At 41.8% G+C, this 14,907-nt stretch overlaps 1 protein-coding gene across 1 annotated transcript in view; it reads right to left on the bottom strand.

Annotated features, from left to right (window-relative positions):
• Positions 1 to 422: 422 nt before the first annotated feature.
• Positions 423 to 14,907, bottom strand: part of RCOR1 (REST corepressor 1) — a 90,092-nt gene continuing 75,607 nt past the window's right edge. Inside the window, exons 8-12 of the mRNA XM_080394616.1 lie at positions 10,107 to 10,301; positions 9,042 to 9,119; positions 8,264 to 8,321; positions 7,494 to 7,723; positions 423 to 4,845 (exon numbers count right to left, since the gene is read on the bottom strand). Of these exons, the coding sequence (XP_080250742.1) occupies positions 4,804 to 4,845; positions 7,494 to 7,723; positions 8,264 to 8,321; positions 9,042 to 9,119; positions 10,107 to 10,301 (603 nt within the window). The 3' untranslated portion in view covers positions 423 to 4,803. The remainder of the gene's footprint in view (positions 4,846 to 7,493; positions 7,724 to 8,263; positions 8,322 to 9,041; positions 9,120 to 10,106; positions 10,302 to 14,907) is intronic.

Raw genomic sequence — 14,907 nt, 5'->3', positions numbered from 1 at the left:
TTGCCTTTTCCTACATATTTTAAATGCAATTCTTCCATTTCAGGACAAAGATGATGACCTTGTTAACTTGTACGGCCAAGTGCTAGCTCTTTGCATGCAGCAGAGAGCAATTTATTCTTAAAGTCCTCATTGCAACAGCAATGACACTGTCAGCGAGTCGCTATCCACACCCTACCAGCTGCAGTCTGGCTCTACCCCCTCCAGACGAGCCAGCACCCCAGTCCCACCACTTCCCAAACAGGAAAGCTGCCAGCAGAACTGCAAAGGGTGCAGCTGCATGGCCAGGGCAGGGAATATGCTGCACCGCCAAAAAAAGGAGCTGCAGCCTTCTCCGGGGCCACCAGCATCAACTGCACCAGGCAACCCCTGCTGGTTCCCCTGACCAAAACCTGAAAGGCATGGGATCAATTGCATATCAGAACCACATTTTACTACATATTTTATTACATCAATGGCTTGAAAAAATTTTATTTGATGTCAGCAAACATTGGAAATCATAGAAAAATGAATTATGTAGAATTTCACAAAGGAATTTACCCCACTACAGTTCCTCATACAGTAAAATAATTCAAAACCAAATGTTACTTTTCAGTGGCTAAGCAATTTTATAATGCTATGAACATTCACCACAGTAAGTGTGCTGAATAATAGAAAACAGGCAAAAAAGACATTTAAAATATTACTTACAACAGCATTATTATAACATACTTTCTTTAAAATCCCAATGAGTATTTTATCACTTCAAAAGCTATACAGCATTTCCATTATATTTGCAAACTTAACCTTATACATCTTTTAAAATCTTGAAAAAACTTCTTTTAAGCAATCTATAAGCAGTTAACAAAATTGATAAAATCTACATAATGGAATACTATACACTCCAGTATAAATTTTATTTTAGGAGAATATGAATGTAAACACTCATTATTATACAACATGCATAGACTATACTGACCTTCCATCTTCTGAACTGTAACTTTCACTGCAATTGTGCTTTACTATCAACAGGAAAAGCTGCATTAATCCAGGGAGTGGCAGAAAGTATTTGCTTCAGGGGCATTGCACAAGATCACTAGATTTTGACTTGCTGAAGACAAGCTGGAGCTAATAATTTTTTTATTTATTTTTTTGTTGTAAAGAGTAGATATCAGACCACTCATTGCTGAACGGGTTATGTATAATTTTATACAGATTTGAAAAAAAACGCAGTATCAGAAAAACCTATGATGTTTTTCGCTTCATTGACTTGGAGATTTATGTTCACAAATCCAGTGATCAAGTTAGTGTAATGCACAGTTTGGCTCATATTTGGTGTGCAAGAATACCAACAGCATATTAGTGATTTAGAGAATAAAAACCGAAATTTAAAGTGACAATGAGCATATTTTATTAGACAATGTTTCAGATGTATTTGTACAGGAAAGAAAAATGTTTGTCAGGACATTGCTTTAAGAGAATAAGAGTTTCACTCTTACATTAACTATTAAAAAAGTGTTCTTGTGGATACTTAATGGGGTCTTCCTGGTTGCAAACTTGTAAAAATATATTAAGAATTCATTATCCCCATTGGTATTAAATATATCAAGACACAACCATTGTGGTTGCACTACCAGTTATGGCTACTATGGTCTTAAGCATCTGATTGTACATTGTTGCTATACTGTTAAGCACAACTGAGGCATGTATTTTTTTCCCTTGGTTAAGATTATATTACAAAAATTGATCACTGTTTCAAACCAGTTAAACACAAATATTCAAGTAACAAGGTTGTTTTAATGGATAAGCGAAAAAAAGAAGTTATCTAGCACTTTACACAACTACATAAAAATTAAATAGAAGAAATGAAATTTGTTTATGCATATGCAATACACTTTTATATCTTTAAGATTTCTAAAACTAAAACTTAAACTATCATTTTATTTAATGATACCATATTTTGCACAATAACTTATACTTAGGAGAAATAATTTCCCATTTTCCACAAAATATATATAATTATGACATTCACATTGATAGTTTAAGAAACAAAATTTAAGTGAATATTCTATCTTACGCAGTTATCTTTGTGGACCCTTCCAATCAGAATGCAACCAGTTGATGTACCTAATGCTTGACCCATTTGAAAAAGAGAGGGTCTTCACCTAATCAAGACCAAACCATTTAAACTTTCAAAAGCTAAAATGATTTTATCGCATTTAAAACCATAGTTAAAAAGAATGTAGAAAACTAAACATTTAAAATACAGTGCTATTATATTGTACGTATCAACTACAATAAGATAGCAGTCAACTGAAAAGTAATTAAACAACTTTTTTCTTCCTAATATCATGAATCATACATGTTTCCCCTACCCCTTGGGGATGAAGCCAAAACACAACTTTTCTGATCATAAAATGGACAGATTTGAGGGCAAAACCCAATGAAAAGTCCTCACAGGTAACTTAACTCACCAGCAGAAGCCTCTCCTGACGAGTTTCACCAGGTGGGATGCAAGCTCACACCCCCCTCCCACACTGGCGAGGACCTGTCCCCATGCATTGGTACCAGCAGGAGGTTTAATACTGGAATATTCCTAATGCGCGGCATTGCTTTACACCAGAACTGTAAGCTGAATTCACAGTGCTATTTGCCCGGTCTTTAATCCTAATTCACACTGGCTAACAGCTAGTGTCCTTTCCCACAAGAGACTAACTCCAACTGGCACAGGACTGAAGGAACATCTGCAGGGCCACCACCAGAGCTGCCAGTTCAGATAAACAGCTGTAGAGATGCTGCCACAAACGTGGGACGACAGATTTCCAACACAGAGGGATAGGGAAGAGCTCTCTTCCATCACCTCACAGGATCTCTCTGGAGCTACCAAAATGCAGCTGCTCAGGAACAGCTGCAAAGTGGCTGAAACAGCCCCTTTTGGGGCTCCACACCCCATCCGGTGTGCCCTAAGAAATTCCCATCTGCTCCTTCACCTGTGTGCTGTTGCTCAATTTACAGTGTTGATTTACTTTCCTCACACAAGGCCCAAGGAGGAGACCACCTTGGCAGTCCATGATGCTACTGCCTCCCCTGCCTTTCCTTGAGCTGTGTCACAGCTGTCTCCGTTAGCCAGCTGGCATTAGCCTACCCCACCTAGGTACAGAGAACAGAGCCATCACAGCACACAGCATGGCACAACCCAGCAGCCCAAACACCAGCACCAAGTTCAGGGCTAGACTCGAGCTGCAGCACCTCAGCTGCAGGCCGGGACACGGACTAGCTCATTTCAGGTTGTATTAAGAGAGGCTGGTGCCTTACATCGCTGTGTGCCATCTTGGCTTGAACCCTCTGTAGAGGAAGAGAGGGAAAGAAGGTCCTTTTTCTCCACCTGCAAAGACACCTGGTGGTTCTTCCAACATCATTAAATTAACCATTTTTAAATGCTTTGTGACTAGTGTTATTTTGCAGCTTTCCACCGGACAAGAAGTAATACTGCTGCTTCTAGCTTCTCTGAACACTGTCTGCTCGGCAGTCAGCAGCTACCTTGTTCAAGGTGCAAAAAGTCCTCATACAGGACTTTCAAGAACAGCTCCGGTTCAAGCCAGCTAGATAGGCCACAGCACAGGTCATCCGAGCAGAGGGCTGGGGATTTAAAAGCTGCATGCACCAAGTATTTGGAAAAGCACCTCTTAGATTTTAAATTGCATATTTTGGTTCAGAACATGAAAGCGATGTGTGCTTCAGAAGGGTTAAAATGGCCAATGAAATTAACCCAGTTCTTCACTAAACCTCTGAGAGACCAAAAACTACCTGAAGGTTGAATTTTGTGTCCAACCCTCGTCCAGACTTCCAGTGGGACAAGTAGTTTGATATCTTTGGCAAACAGCGCTCTGAAGAGGAATGAGACACTGGGACAGAAAGTGACCTATGGTAGCCAAATGTAAAAAGGCACATATTCCGAAAGGAGAGGCACCAGAGAAAGTTGTTTTGACTTAATCCCGCAGAGGATCAGGAAAAAGAAAGTTGTGTAGCACTCGTTTAACAAGTTACAATGCAAATGCTGAATGCCAGGGGTTAAATAGCGTATCAAACGGTTTCGGGTTACTTATTCCCTTTTGCACTAAATAAAAGCCATTAAAATATACAGGAATAAAACGCTCAATTAGGGAGCTTTCTATGAAGCAAGAACACACAAGTATAGTGGAAAGAATTGCACAAACCAGAAGTGAGTTACGTCTACAACCTTGGACTGACCAAACCTTAGAAATGACATTTCCTATCGCTTTGCATTACTCAAGATTGCTTGTTAACATGTCCTGTCATTTCAGAACAAACCTGACACCACTGGCATGTGCACAGACCTCTCCTTTATAGAAAGCTCACTAATAATAGTGTCATCGTAAGAACACACAGGAAGCGGAGACCACAAGGCCATGCAGCAATATGTACTTACACCCTACGGACCAAGTATTATAAGAACTCCTAACGTGTAGAGTTACTGTGGGGCTGCTAAGGAGCTCCTTCTTTTGCAGGTTGGTCAAAATTTACAGACAGATGTTACTGGTTCTAGAAATCCCCGTGCTTAAGCAGGACGTTGATGAAATGGAGAGCTGAGCTACCTGGGTGCTTTTGAAAGAAAGTGGAGGCAGTATGGAGGAATGAGGGGAGATTAAGGCAGATGTAGCACAGGACTGGAAGCGTTTGCCTTTTTATTTGGTAATAGCTGCTTGTCCACAGATATGATGCAGATGGCTGTCTGAGGTTTGCTAATACCTGATATCCTGGATAACACAGTAGTCAACACAAATTGTTCTAGGCTACAGCACCTTCTCACGAAGCAGATGCATATCTGACATCAAGAACAGAAGTAGCCTGGAGGGAAGGGGGAAGGGGGAGAAAAAGGAGACGTTTAGTTTGAAAATAAATATACATAGAGGCTTTCTTGCATCTCCAAACTTCACCCTAGATCCATGGTACTGAAAGTGACAAAACAGACAACTCTGGCACACAGGAGGAATCGCAGCAGCTCCCCCGATTCTGAGCCACACTGGGATTTGTCAGGAGTGTAAACACACAAGAATTAAGATCGGAGCTGAGGCGGCTTTATAATCAGCAGTATCACCTCGCTCCTTCAAAAAAAAACAAACACACACACCAAAACAAACCAAAAAACCCCCCCAAAACAATAACAACAAAAAGGGAATTGTGGCCACTTGCTACGAAAACACACTGAAGGGGAAAGCCCAGAGCAGCCAGAGGGCTGATGAAGCTTTTACTAGGCTGGCGGCCAGGCAGACAAGGCACGCCAGGGGAGAAAGCACCTGAGGGAATTCAGTGTTAGGCCAGCAGTTTTCTCCTGACTTCTGCTGACTGAGTCCACCTGACTTGACTGGCTACCCGTGCAAGTGCTCTCAAGAGCAGGCACCAGCTGTCCAGTACTATGCAGCTCAGCAGGGACCAGGAGGGACCTACTAGCCCACCTAGATCACTTATGTGATAATCCCAACGACAGAATTTCACTTTGGCCCCAGAACTGCTCATACAGGCACCCAGTCAGCACTGGCTTACATTACTTCTGAAGGCAGAAGCACCACATATATCTAGCCAGCCTAAGAGGCAATGTCTGATGTGCTCAGAGAGCATGTTAGCCATCAGAAGTCCACTGTGTGACACCCTTGTGTCCCTTCCTTGTGCATTTTTACAAAAAGCTGCAGGCTTGGTAGTTAAAATTGCCTCCATGCTGCCAGCACCTTCCTCCTCCCAGCCATGACATATCAGTTCCAACTGTCCAGAACAGGCTTCATCAAGAACCACAAGCCACACGGTACTAGTGTAAAGCTGACATGATATGGCACAGCTGGCAGCTCGCTGCCACCCTGTCTGGCTCCTGCCTGTGTCAGCCTGCTGCAGGAGGGCTCTGCCTTAAACCCTTACTGTATTGCAGGGCACAGTAAATCGCCTGACACCCGCAATAGCTGCCTTTACTCTAGGCTTTGCAACTATTGCCACCAGCTTATTATTTTGGTCTCCTTTCCACCATTCAGCACTTGCTTGATGCCAGCCTGGGCATTTTCAATGACTAGTTTGGGGATCACACCTGCTGCTCCACCAGTCATTTTACCAGGCTTTGCTGTCATGCCTTCACTCTCCCTCCTCTGTTAACTTGTCTGGGACCCTCATTGCTCCAGTATCCACACACCTGGCAACATCAGCACACCCCCAGTTCCTGCTGCAACCATTTTCTCTCTCAAGTAAGACTCCCCTTTTTTGACCGCAAATTTCAGGAGCGAGGGTGTGTTTGAAGCCAGGAAGAATCTCAGAGGGCTCAGAGAAGAAAAACTCTGCACTGCCAACAGCTACAAATCTACTGGTCACATGAAAAGGCAGTGATACAAGCTACCTGTCTTTCAAATGGGTGGTTACATACTAGCAGCATTGCTGCTTTGCTCCACCTCTCAATTCTGGAAGAATGAGACAATTTCACTCACACCCTTCTGGGAAGACAAGTTTTTGAGTTTGGTTTTGTTCATCTGACATGCCTTTGGACCTACTCCCCAAATACAAACATCTCTGAATAATACGTTATTAGGATTTATGAAGCAACAAAGTTCTGCTCTCTGAACGTCTGAATGGCAATGTACAAGTGAGCCAACCATAATCATGGCAACAAAAGTATACAGTACGCTGAGAGGTCTTGAGTCCATGTGAAACCAAGCTTCGCCTTACGCTGTCGACTGCTTGCATTTAGAAGATACAGCTTTTGTGCCAAGCTGTCTTATAGAATTAGGCCAAAGGGAGTCCTAGATCAGGCATTTTTAACACGCAAGCCTCTAGCGGGGTTTTCTTTTGCAAGACTGTTAATATTACATTTTTGTAACTAATTTTCATATTTAAACACTCTGCAGTCTCTTAGTTAACTTTAAACACACATTGTCTTTGGAGAAGTGTTAACTCCGTGAAGCTCCATCAAGGAGAAGCTGTTTCTAGAATTTCTGTCTTCACAGAAACTGCTGTAAAATCAAGGAAACTTTGCCTCTAGGTAATTCCAGAGTGAACAGTTTCACACACTCGCCTTGTTTACAGCTTTCTTCCCTTCCCCCAAGTGAAACCACTCCATCATCAAAAATGAAAAAGCAAGCTTTGCCTCAGAAGACTGTACGGTCCCACAAAGCCAAACCTAGAACAGCTTGGAGAATTGAGTGCAGGGAAAACGTCCAAGTGAGATAAAGATGTATACAGTTTCGGCAGCAAGAGGCATTAAAATGTCCATGTGCTGATGAGATACAGATACTGTCAGAAGGCTGCAAATTAACTGTTCTCTTTCCACTTTAATATATGTCTGGAATTGCCAGTTCCCAAAATCAGTACTGGAATCTGTATATCCAGAGGAAGTGAAATACGCTCAGATTGAAGATTGTCAAAAATGGCTTTTGCAGAGTATATATATATAGACACATACACACATCTATCTGAACTGAGCTCAGATTGGGAATTTTATGTGACTTTTAAATTGGATTTACCTCATCTTCCTCTTCAGACATTTTAGTGGAATTATCAGGGGATTTTACAGGCTTCTGGCTATTGGTTCCATTTGTCTCCTCTTTGCCGTGCTCTGCCTCCCACTCCTGTAGAACTTCATCTATGTTGAAACGACGTCTATAATTTACAAAAAAGTTTTTCACTTGCACCACAGATTTGTTTCCAATCACGTCAGAGATTGCCTGAAAGTCTCGGCCGTATTTCCTGATTGCTAAAAGCAACAAAAAGAAAAACAAAAGCAATGTGTTATTTCCACAGAGACCGCAAATCAGGCTCAAGTCACAGCATTAGGATCTGAAGCTGAACTTCTGTCAAGGTTGCAAGCCTTTCTCACTTTAATCCAGGAAAAGAGTCTAAGCTGGGCAAGAGACACAGTTAAGACTAGCCCAGGAGACGAGAAGACGACAGAGGTGTAGTAAAGGTGGGCAGAGCCAAACCTACAAGACCTGTGTAAATCTGCCTGTAGAACTTGAGAAGTTACACAGACAGAGAGCACAGCACTAACACCAGTAGAGTTTCACTTTCTGAAAGCCTGGACACGCAGATTATTTGAAAACATTCATATGGTGCAATTTATACTGTCCAGGGAGGGGAAGGGGGGATATTGTTTCCTTGTTCAATTCCGTTCTTTGGGCCTCAGTACACAGCAACGTCAAAATCCCTCATCAGCCAGTGAAAGGAAACACACCACTGAAGTGCAGCAGTTTTCACTATCACCAACTGAAGCACAAATGAACTTGTAGTGCCATACCTTGCACAGCAAGAAGCTGCTCATCTGTGGTCCAACGCGCGTTAAATTTCTGAACGACCTAGACATCAAAAAAAAGAATCAGGTAACTTCCTTTACATAAGCAACAATTTTCACTTGTATCTGAGCTCATAAAAGCCTCACAAAAACATAACAAGGATTTAACTGTCAAACTATATCATTCCTTTTAGTAGCAACAATGTTTTCAATAAAGAACTGCATATGACATCCATTCAGTCACCTGTGACATACACTGTGCCTTTAAGCCAGGGTAAAACACAAAGATAGGGAACAGGCTGATCAGAGAGCCAAGAGCCACGCTCTTCCAAAGCACCGATTTATTTTTATTAGGGACACCCTTTGTAATCTTGGTCAAATTATTTCCAGCATGAGGTACCAGAGCTGGAAAGAAAAGAGCAGAAGCACCAAGTGCCAAGAGAAAGATGGACCATAAACATCCTCTCCTACATTTCTCGGCATTCAGAGCAAAGCAGCTCCCTCTCTCACAAGGCCATATGGATACAACGCTGACAAAACACAGTATATCCGAGATACCCGTACTTCTCTTAAAAAACACTTTCACATGTTAAACACTACCCTTACTTTCTTCTTATCTCCCATTTCCCTTACACAACAACAGTGAAAATGGTAACACTCTTGATTCACACTGACAACTAACAGGACATTGGTCCTAGTATACTGGCAACACAAATAGCCCTGGTATGTAAACACTGATTAGCATTTATCTCCACAATAAACAAAGGTCAGAAAATGATCCTACCTCTGGAAGTCTGTATTGTTCTATACCACCTTCAAGTTTTTCTTTGAGTGCGCTGTTTGTCTGTTTGATATTCTGAATCTGAAAAGAAAGTTTCGTTCCTTTAACAAGGATTAAAAAAATAATAAAAAAAAATCATCTTTGGACAAGTATTCTTTCCAGCAGCCCCAGCAGGAACCTCACAAGCTCAGCATTCCAGTTTTTCTCACAACCTCCCTTTTCCAAAAAGAAAGTTTGTTATATTGGAATGAAGGAATGCAGGAGCAGCTGGCATATCAGGAGATCCCATTTAATTTATTCCATCCTGTGTCAAGTTTTTTTGAGCAAGAACTGCCTCAACTTCCAGGACTGTATAAAGCCCAGCATAAGAAGAAAGGCCCCGTTCATAGCAAGTAATGAATCAAAGACTGCTAGAGAGCTCTGCTTCTCCCAGAGTGCCAAGAAAAAGGCTTCAGGCCAAAATACCAATTCTATTAAGTTTAATAAAAAGCTTGAGCCAGATCTCTGCTTTAAAAACAGTGAAAATGTTCAGATCTAGGAAACAGACTCACATAGTAAACCTGTCTTTACTAACAGAGAGTTAAAAACCATTTGCTTAAAAGGCAGATCCATCAGGGAAGCAACAGGTACATAGGAAAGTCTGGATGATGCATGTCTAAGAACAAAAGAGATAAATCTGCCTGTTCCAGAAGTACCATATGAAAAGGCAAAGGAAACTGCTGCAGATGGAAATCAGATACTGCTGAAACCAGGGTCCGAGGGAAGTTCACAGTTAAAAACATAAGGAACTCTGAACTGCAGGAAAAAGTACCAACAAATGATCCTTTAGGCCAGCGCTATGGACTTTTCCCTGTTTCACTTTATATCTAAGGTAGGCTTGCCCACAGAATTAAGAGACATAAAACACAGGGCTGCACTAGTTTATAGCACAAGGCTAACAGCTTGCCAATTAAGCCACATAATGACATGCATCATCACTGTCAAGCTACTAATTCCTGCAAACTTTGCAGACTGTGACAAGCACTACCACCAAAAATAGCAGTTATTCTTGAACTAATCCATTCATACCTGTCGTTTGATTGAGACTAATTCCATGTCCAGTTGTCTGAGTACAGTGGTAGCAGCTGTTGCGTTGGCAGAAACTGCCTCCACATCTTCTTGGGAAAGGAACATCCCTTTGGGAGGTTTCCTCTTGGCTCTGTTCTTGGCCTGTGTACTGTGCTTCTCCTTCTTCACCTGAGGAAGGGTTTCAGTGGGCGGCACCTGGCAAACAGCAGTCATTTTACAAAACCAGATGATCTCTAAAGGTTCCTTCCAACTCAAGCTATTCTGTGATTCTAGGACTTTTAGCCATCATCAAAACTTGGAGAATCAAAAAGATAGCTTAAAGACAGGGAGACATTTTTTTTTGCTCTAAGTAGCATATCATACAAATGCTGTCTTATATAAAGCTCTCCTTTCTTCTAGGCAGCTTTCAATGTCTACAGAGATACTGGTTGTCTTCTCTGCCCATTTTCATTTTGCAAGACAGAGACCCAATTTTACAGTAGTTAAACATTCTGGTTATTTTCAAACACACCAAAACATCTCTTCTTGCTTTCTTCACCAGGCCTGAACACAGCTTTAACTGAACACCAGAAAGAAACAAAGTAGTTTGGAGACAGGGGAAGAATGCACCTAGAAGAGTTCAGAGGGACTTGTTTTCCTATGTGTCAGACAGAAGAAAGAATAAACCAAATCTATTTAAAGTCTAAGAATAAAGGAGCAAGGTGACTATGAAGTAATTCTTAGATCATTACGCAGTTTCTTGGAAGCCGATTTTTCTTGCATAGCACTGATACATCAACAGTTCCACTAAACTGATGCAGTTTTGCCCACAACTAAAATTTAAGGCTCTTTTGGGAAAGGGAGTATTTCACACAGCACCGATTATTTTTATGCCTTCTGTCTACAGCAAAGAATTAGGTGCACACCTCTAACAGGGAGATTACCTAGGACACTATACTACAGACCCTTCAAGAGCACATCTGATTCTCTAATACCAAAACCATTTCTTCCAGCAGGTATTTTCAACAAGCAGCTCATACCCAAGATTTATTACCCAGTGGCTGGAGCCTGGCCAAGAACACAGAATAGAAGGAAGGGTGGCAGAGAGAGAAAAAGCAAGGGGAGGCCACACATATGAAATCCTCTACTTGATCACTTCCAGCTTTAAACACATTGGCTTTGCTTGGTGCTATTGTTTCCCTCTTAATTTGCAGTTACATGTAGCTTCTACAGAGTTTGCAGCATTTACTAATTAGTGAGCATTAGAACGCTCGCATTTAAACCACACAAGGCTGAGCACAAAGCCCCACGTAAGCATGAGGCTCTGTTTCCTGAAGGCTGGAGAGCCCCAGCGTATGGACTCTGGCCAGAGCCACAGGAGTGGTAATGTGGACAACTGCCTGTTCAACCTTTTTTTTTCCTTCTTTAGTGCAAAGGACTCCATGAGGGATGACACCTAAGGCAAGGCCCAGGAGCAAGAGATTAACTATTGCTGTTGCAGGATGGATACCCTATTTCTTTTAGCAGAAGGGAGTAGTGAAACCAGACTGGTTTAGCTACGAACAAATGAGGTAAGCTCTGCACTCTGCTTCAGAAGTGAGCACATTGGTAACTGAGCTGGGTAAATTATTCAACATGGATATATATTTCAGATTTATTCGTATTTCATCTCCGTGCAGAATTTCACAGGATCATGCAATAATGCCTCACAACAGGTTCAGGGTGTAGGCTGACCAACACACAATGCCTGCAGCCTCAATGCCTGCAATCCCAGAAGCCTCAACGTTAAGGAAAAACGAAAGCAGTTTCAAATGATTGTTTTACACAGTTCAAAGAATGTGAAGCTCTTTCATGTTGTGGACAAGAAGCCAGAGCTCCAGCAGAACGTTTTTTCCAAGCTCCAAACACCTCTATGCCCTGGTGACATTGTGCAGGCTTGCACAAATTTGAACAACCCGTCTTGGAAACTCTTGCTTTCGTGGCCACACACATTTCTCTGCAGAATTAAATAAATTCATGAAAAGCAGAAAGAATTGAAATGCAGGTATTTAGCAGTGCTCCTCTGTTTATTTAGAAATTGCTACTGCTGTCCAGCGCACTTCAGTCTTACAAAGCCCTTAATACAAACAAGTTTCCCTCCTCAGATTTCACTGTGTAAGAAGAAAAAAACAAGCTATCTCAAGCCATGTAAAAGCAGAGGATGAAATGGAAGGCGTTTCCAGGAACAAGGAAGATGCAGAGAAAGCGGCTCTTTTCACAATCTCAGTATTATGGAGTTACTATCTGAGGAAACCCGAACAGTTGCACTAACACTGAAAGTAGTAAAAAAAAAAAAAAAAAAAAAAAAGGGAAGATTCCCCCTCCAATGATCCCCAAAAGAGGAAACGGATGAGATATTTCAGATACTCTGAGAAATCCCAGTATTACTCGGCAAGTCATACAGTAAATGACACGTCTCAGAGCTGGAAAAACCATCTCTGTGCAGCTGGGACAGGGAGGTTCTTTACGGTAAAAGTCCTGGGTGCATCACCACCCCTGCACATCTGACCATGTCATTAAAAGAAATAGAACAATCAGGAGAAAACATAATCCCCTCCTGAATACCTGCTCTCTCCCCGAGCATTTTCAATGAGCCCCTGTGGTTCAGGTACTGCAAAATCAAACCAAATTAACTCTGAACAGGCTATGCAGGTTGTCAGCTTCGTTTTACCCACCAGTACAATCCCAGTCCACAAGAGCCCCCACAAGGCTGCCCGCCGTTGCACACACAGCCAGACTGCACATGCACCATGAGTTCTGGTGATGTCTTTCAGATTATAGTGCCATGGCCTGTATTAGTGTGACAAGGAGGGCAGACAGCCCCCTCCCATACAAGACTTCCTACAAAAAAATGTCTTGGTGATAGCTATCAGCCATCTGGCCTGGTTTGGCCTTACAGAGGCAGCTAAGTTGGTGAAGAACTACCTTCCCCTCTTCTGTAGCAGAGCATGCCAGCACTGGTAGGGAAGGAAGAAACAGAAGGGATTGAAGGGAACTCTCTTATAGACTCAAGCTTTCAAAGAGCTTATAGAGGAATCTAAACTTGAAAATGTATTAAAACAATGGGAAATGAGATGACAGTAGCACTTATCCATCAGACACACTGGAGAGCTGCAGTATGCAGCTGCAACTTAGCCAAGTGAGAACCCTTCTAGTTCGGGTGTTGCTAACGCTTGAAAACTCAGCTTCTTGTAAGGGGGACTATGAGTGGCTTCACATTCACTTGGCTCCTAGGAAGTCATCAGGGATGCCAGCTCCTTTGGTGCAAGCAACAGCCAGGCTTTTCTGGAAAGTCTAGGAAGCACCCTGGCATGGGTAAAGAACAAACTAGAATGCTGTTATCTTTCAGTTATTTCCATTCAAAGTAATTTATCAGAGGAATTAATCTCACTGACAGTGACTGACAAAACAGCTGCTCTAAGACTTAGTTTCTGCCTGTGTGCAATCATGTCTTTAAATATTTCTAGTATTGTCTTCGTACATATACCCTTTAGAGAAAAAATTAAAAAATTGAGTGAGAGAGACAGCGTGGCAGAGAAATCAGGCTACAAGAAATCAGGCTACAAGAAATCAGGCTACAAGAAATCAGGCTACAAGAAATCAGGCTACAAGAAATCAGGCTACAAGAAATCAGGCTACAAGAAATCAGGCTACAAGAAATCAGGCTACAAGAAATCAGGCTACAAGAAATCAGGCTACAAGAAATCAGGCTACAAGAAATCAGGCTACAAGAAATCAGGCTACAAGAAATCAGGCTACAAGAAATCAGGCTACAAGAAATCAGGCTACAAGAAATCAGGCTACAAGAAATCAGGCTACAAGAAATCAGGCTACAAGAAATCAGGCTACAAGAAATCAGGCTACAAGAAATCAGGCTACAAGAAATCAGGCTACAAGAAATCAGGCTACAAGAAATCAGGCTACAAGAAATCAGGCTACAAGAAATCAGGCTACAAGAAATCAGGCTACAAGAAATCAGGCTACAAGAAATCAGGCTACAAGAAATCAGGCTACAAGAAATCAGGCTACAAGAAATCAGGCTACAAGAAATCAGGCTACAAGAAATCAGGCTACAAGAAATCAGGCTACAAGAAATCAGGCTACAAGAAATCAGGCTACAAGAAATCAGGCTACGGATCTACTTCAAGGAGAGAAGGCCTTAGGGTAAATATCTTCCTGTAGCATGCATGTGCACATACAACCCACACTGCTGCTGAATGGCAAGGCATTTTTTATTAGCAGATAACCAGCAGGTTATACATATTGGAAAAAAGTAGTTTCCTGTTAAGCATCACAGACCAGATTTTCAAAACTGTCTGTTATATTTGTGTGGCTATTTTCATCCAGAACTCTATGCCCACTCAAAAGAAAGTATTTGAAGAGAGGTGCAATTACTACATTTGAAGTAGACAAAATATTCTGTGCATAATAACGGATTAAGGCTCCTCTGCCAGACAGAATAAACTGGCCACACAAAAGCTTTCTCCTTTACTGTTCACCACTGTAGTTACAATCCTGGTACCACCAAAATCCTCAGACTGTTGCTGAGGATTTCAGCACATCAGGAATTTACCTTAGAGTCTAAGGTGTAGATAAACATGCTCTTGCTAGTCTACCTAGAACAGATCATGGGGCATATTTCCCCTCCACCAAACCATCTCAGTGGTCTAAGTGCTTCGACTCCACCTCTAGACAGTTTGGTTGATTTAAACTATCACTGAAGGTGGTTCAAGCTAACACAGCCAAAGAGAGAGTCAAAGAGACTAGAAACACTCACATAGTA

Source organism: Falco punctatus, assembly GCF_963210335.1.
Source record: "Falco punctatus genome assembly, chromosome: 7".
Classification (NCBI taxonomy): domain Eukaryota; kingdom Metazoa; phylum Chordata; class Aves; order Falconiformes; family Falconidae; genus Falco; species Falco punctatus.
Note: the sequence above shows the minus strand (reverse complement) of the source record. Positions and strands in the feature narration are given on the sequence as shown.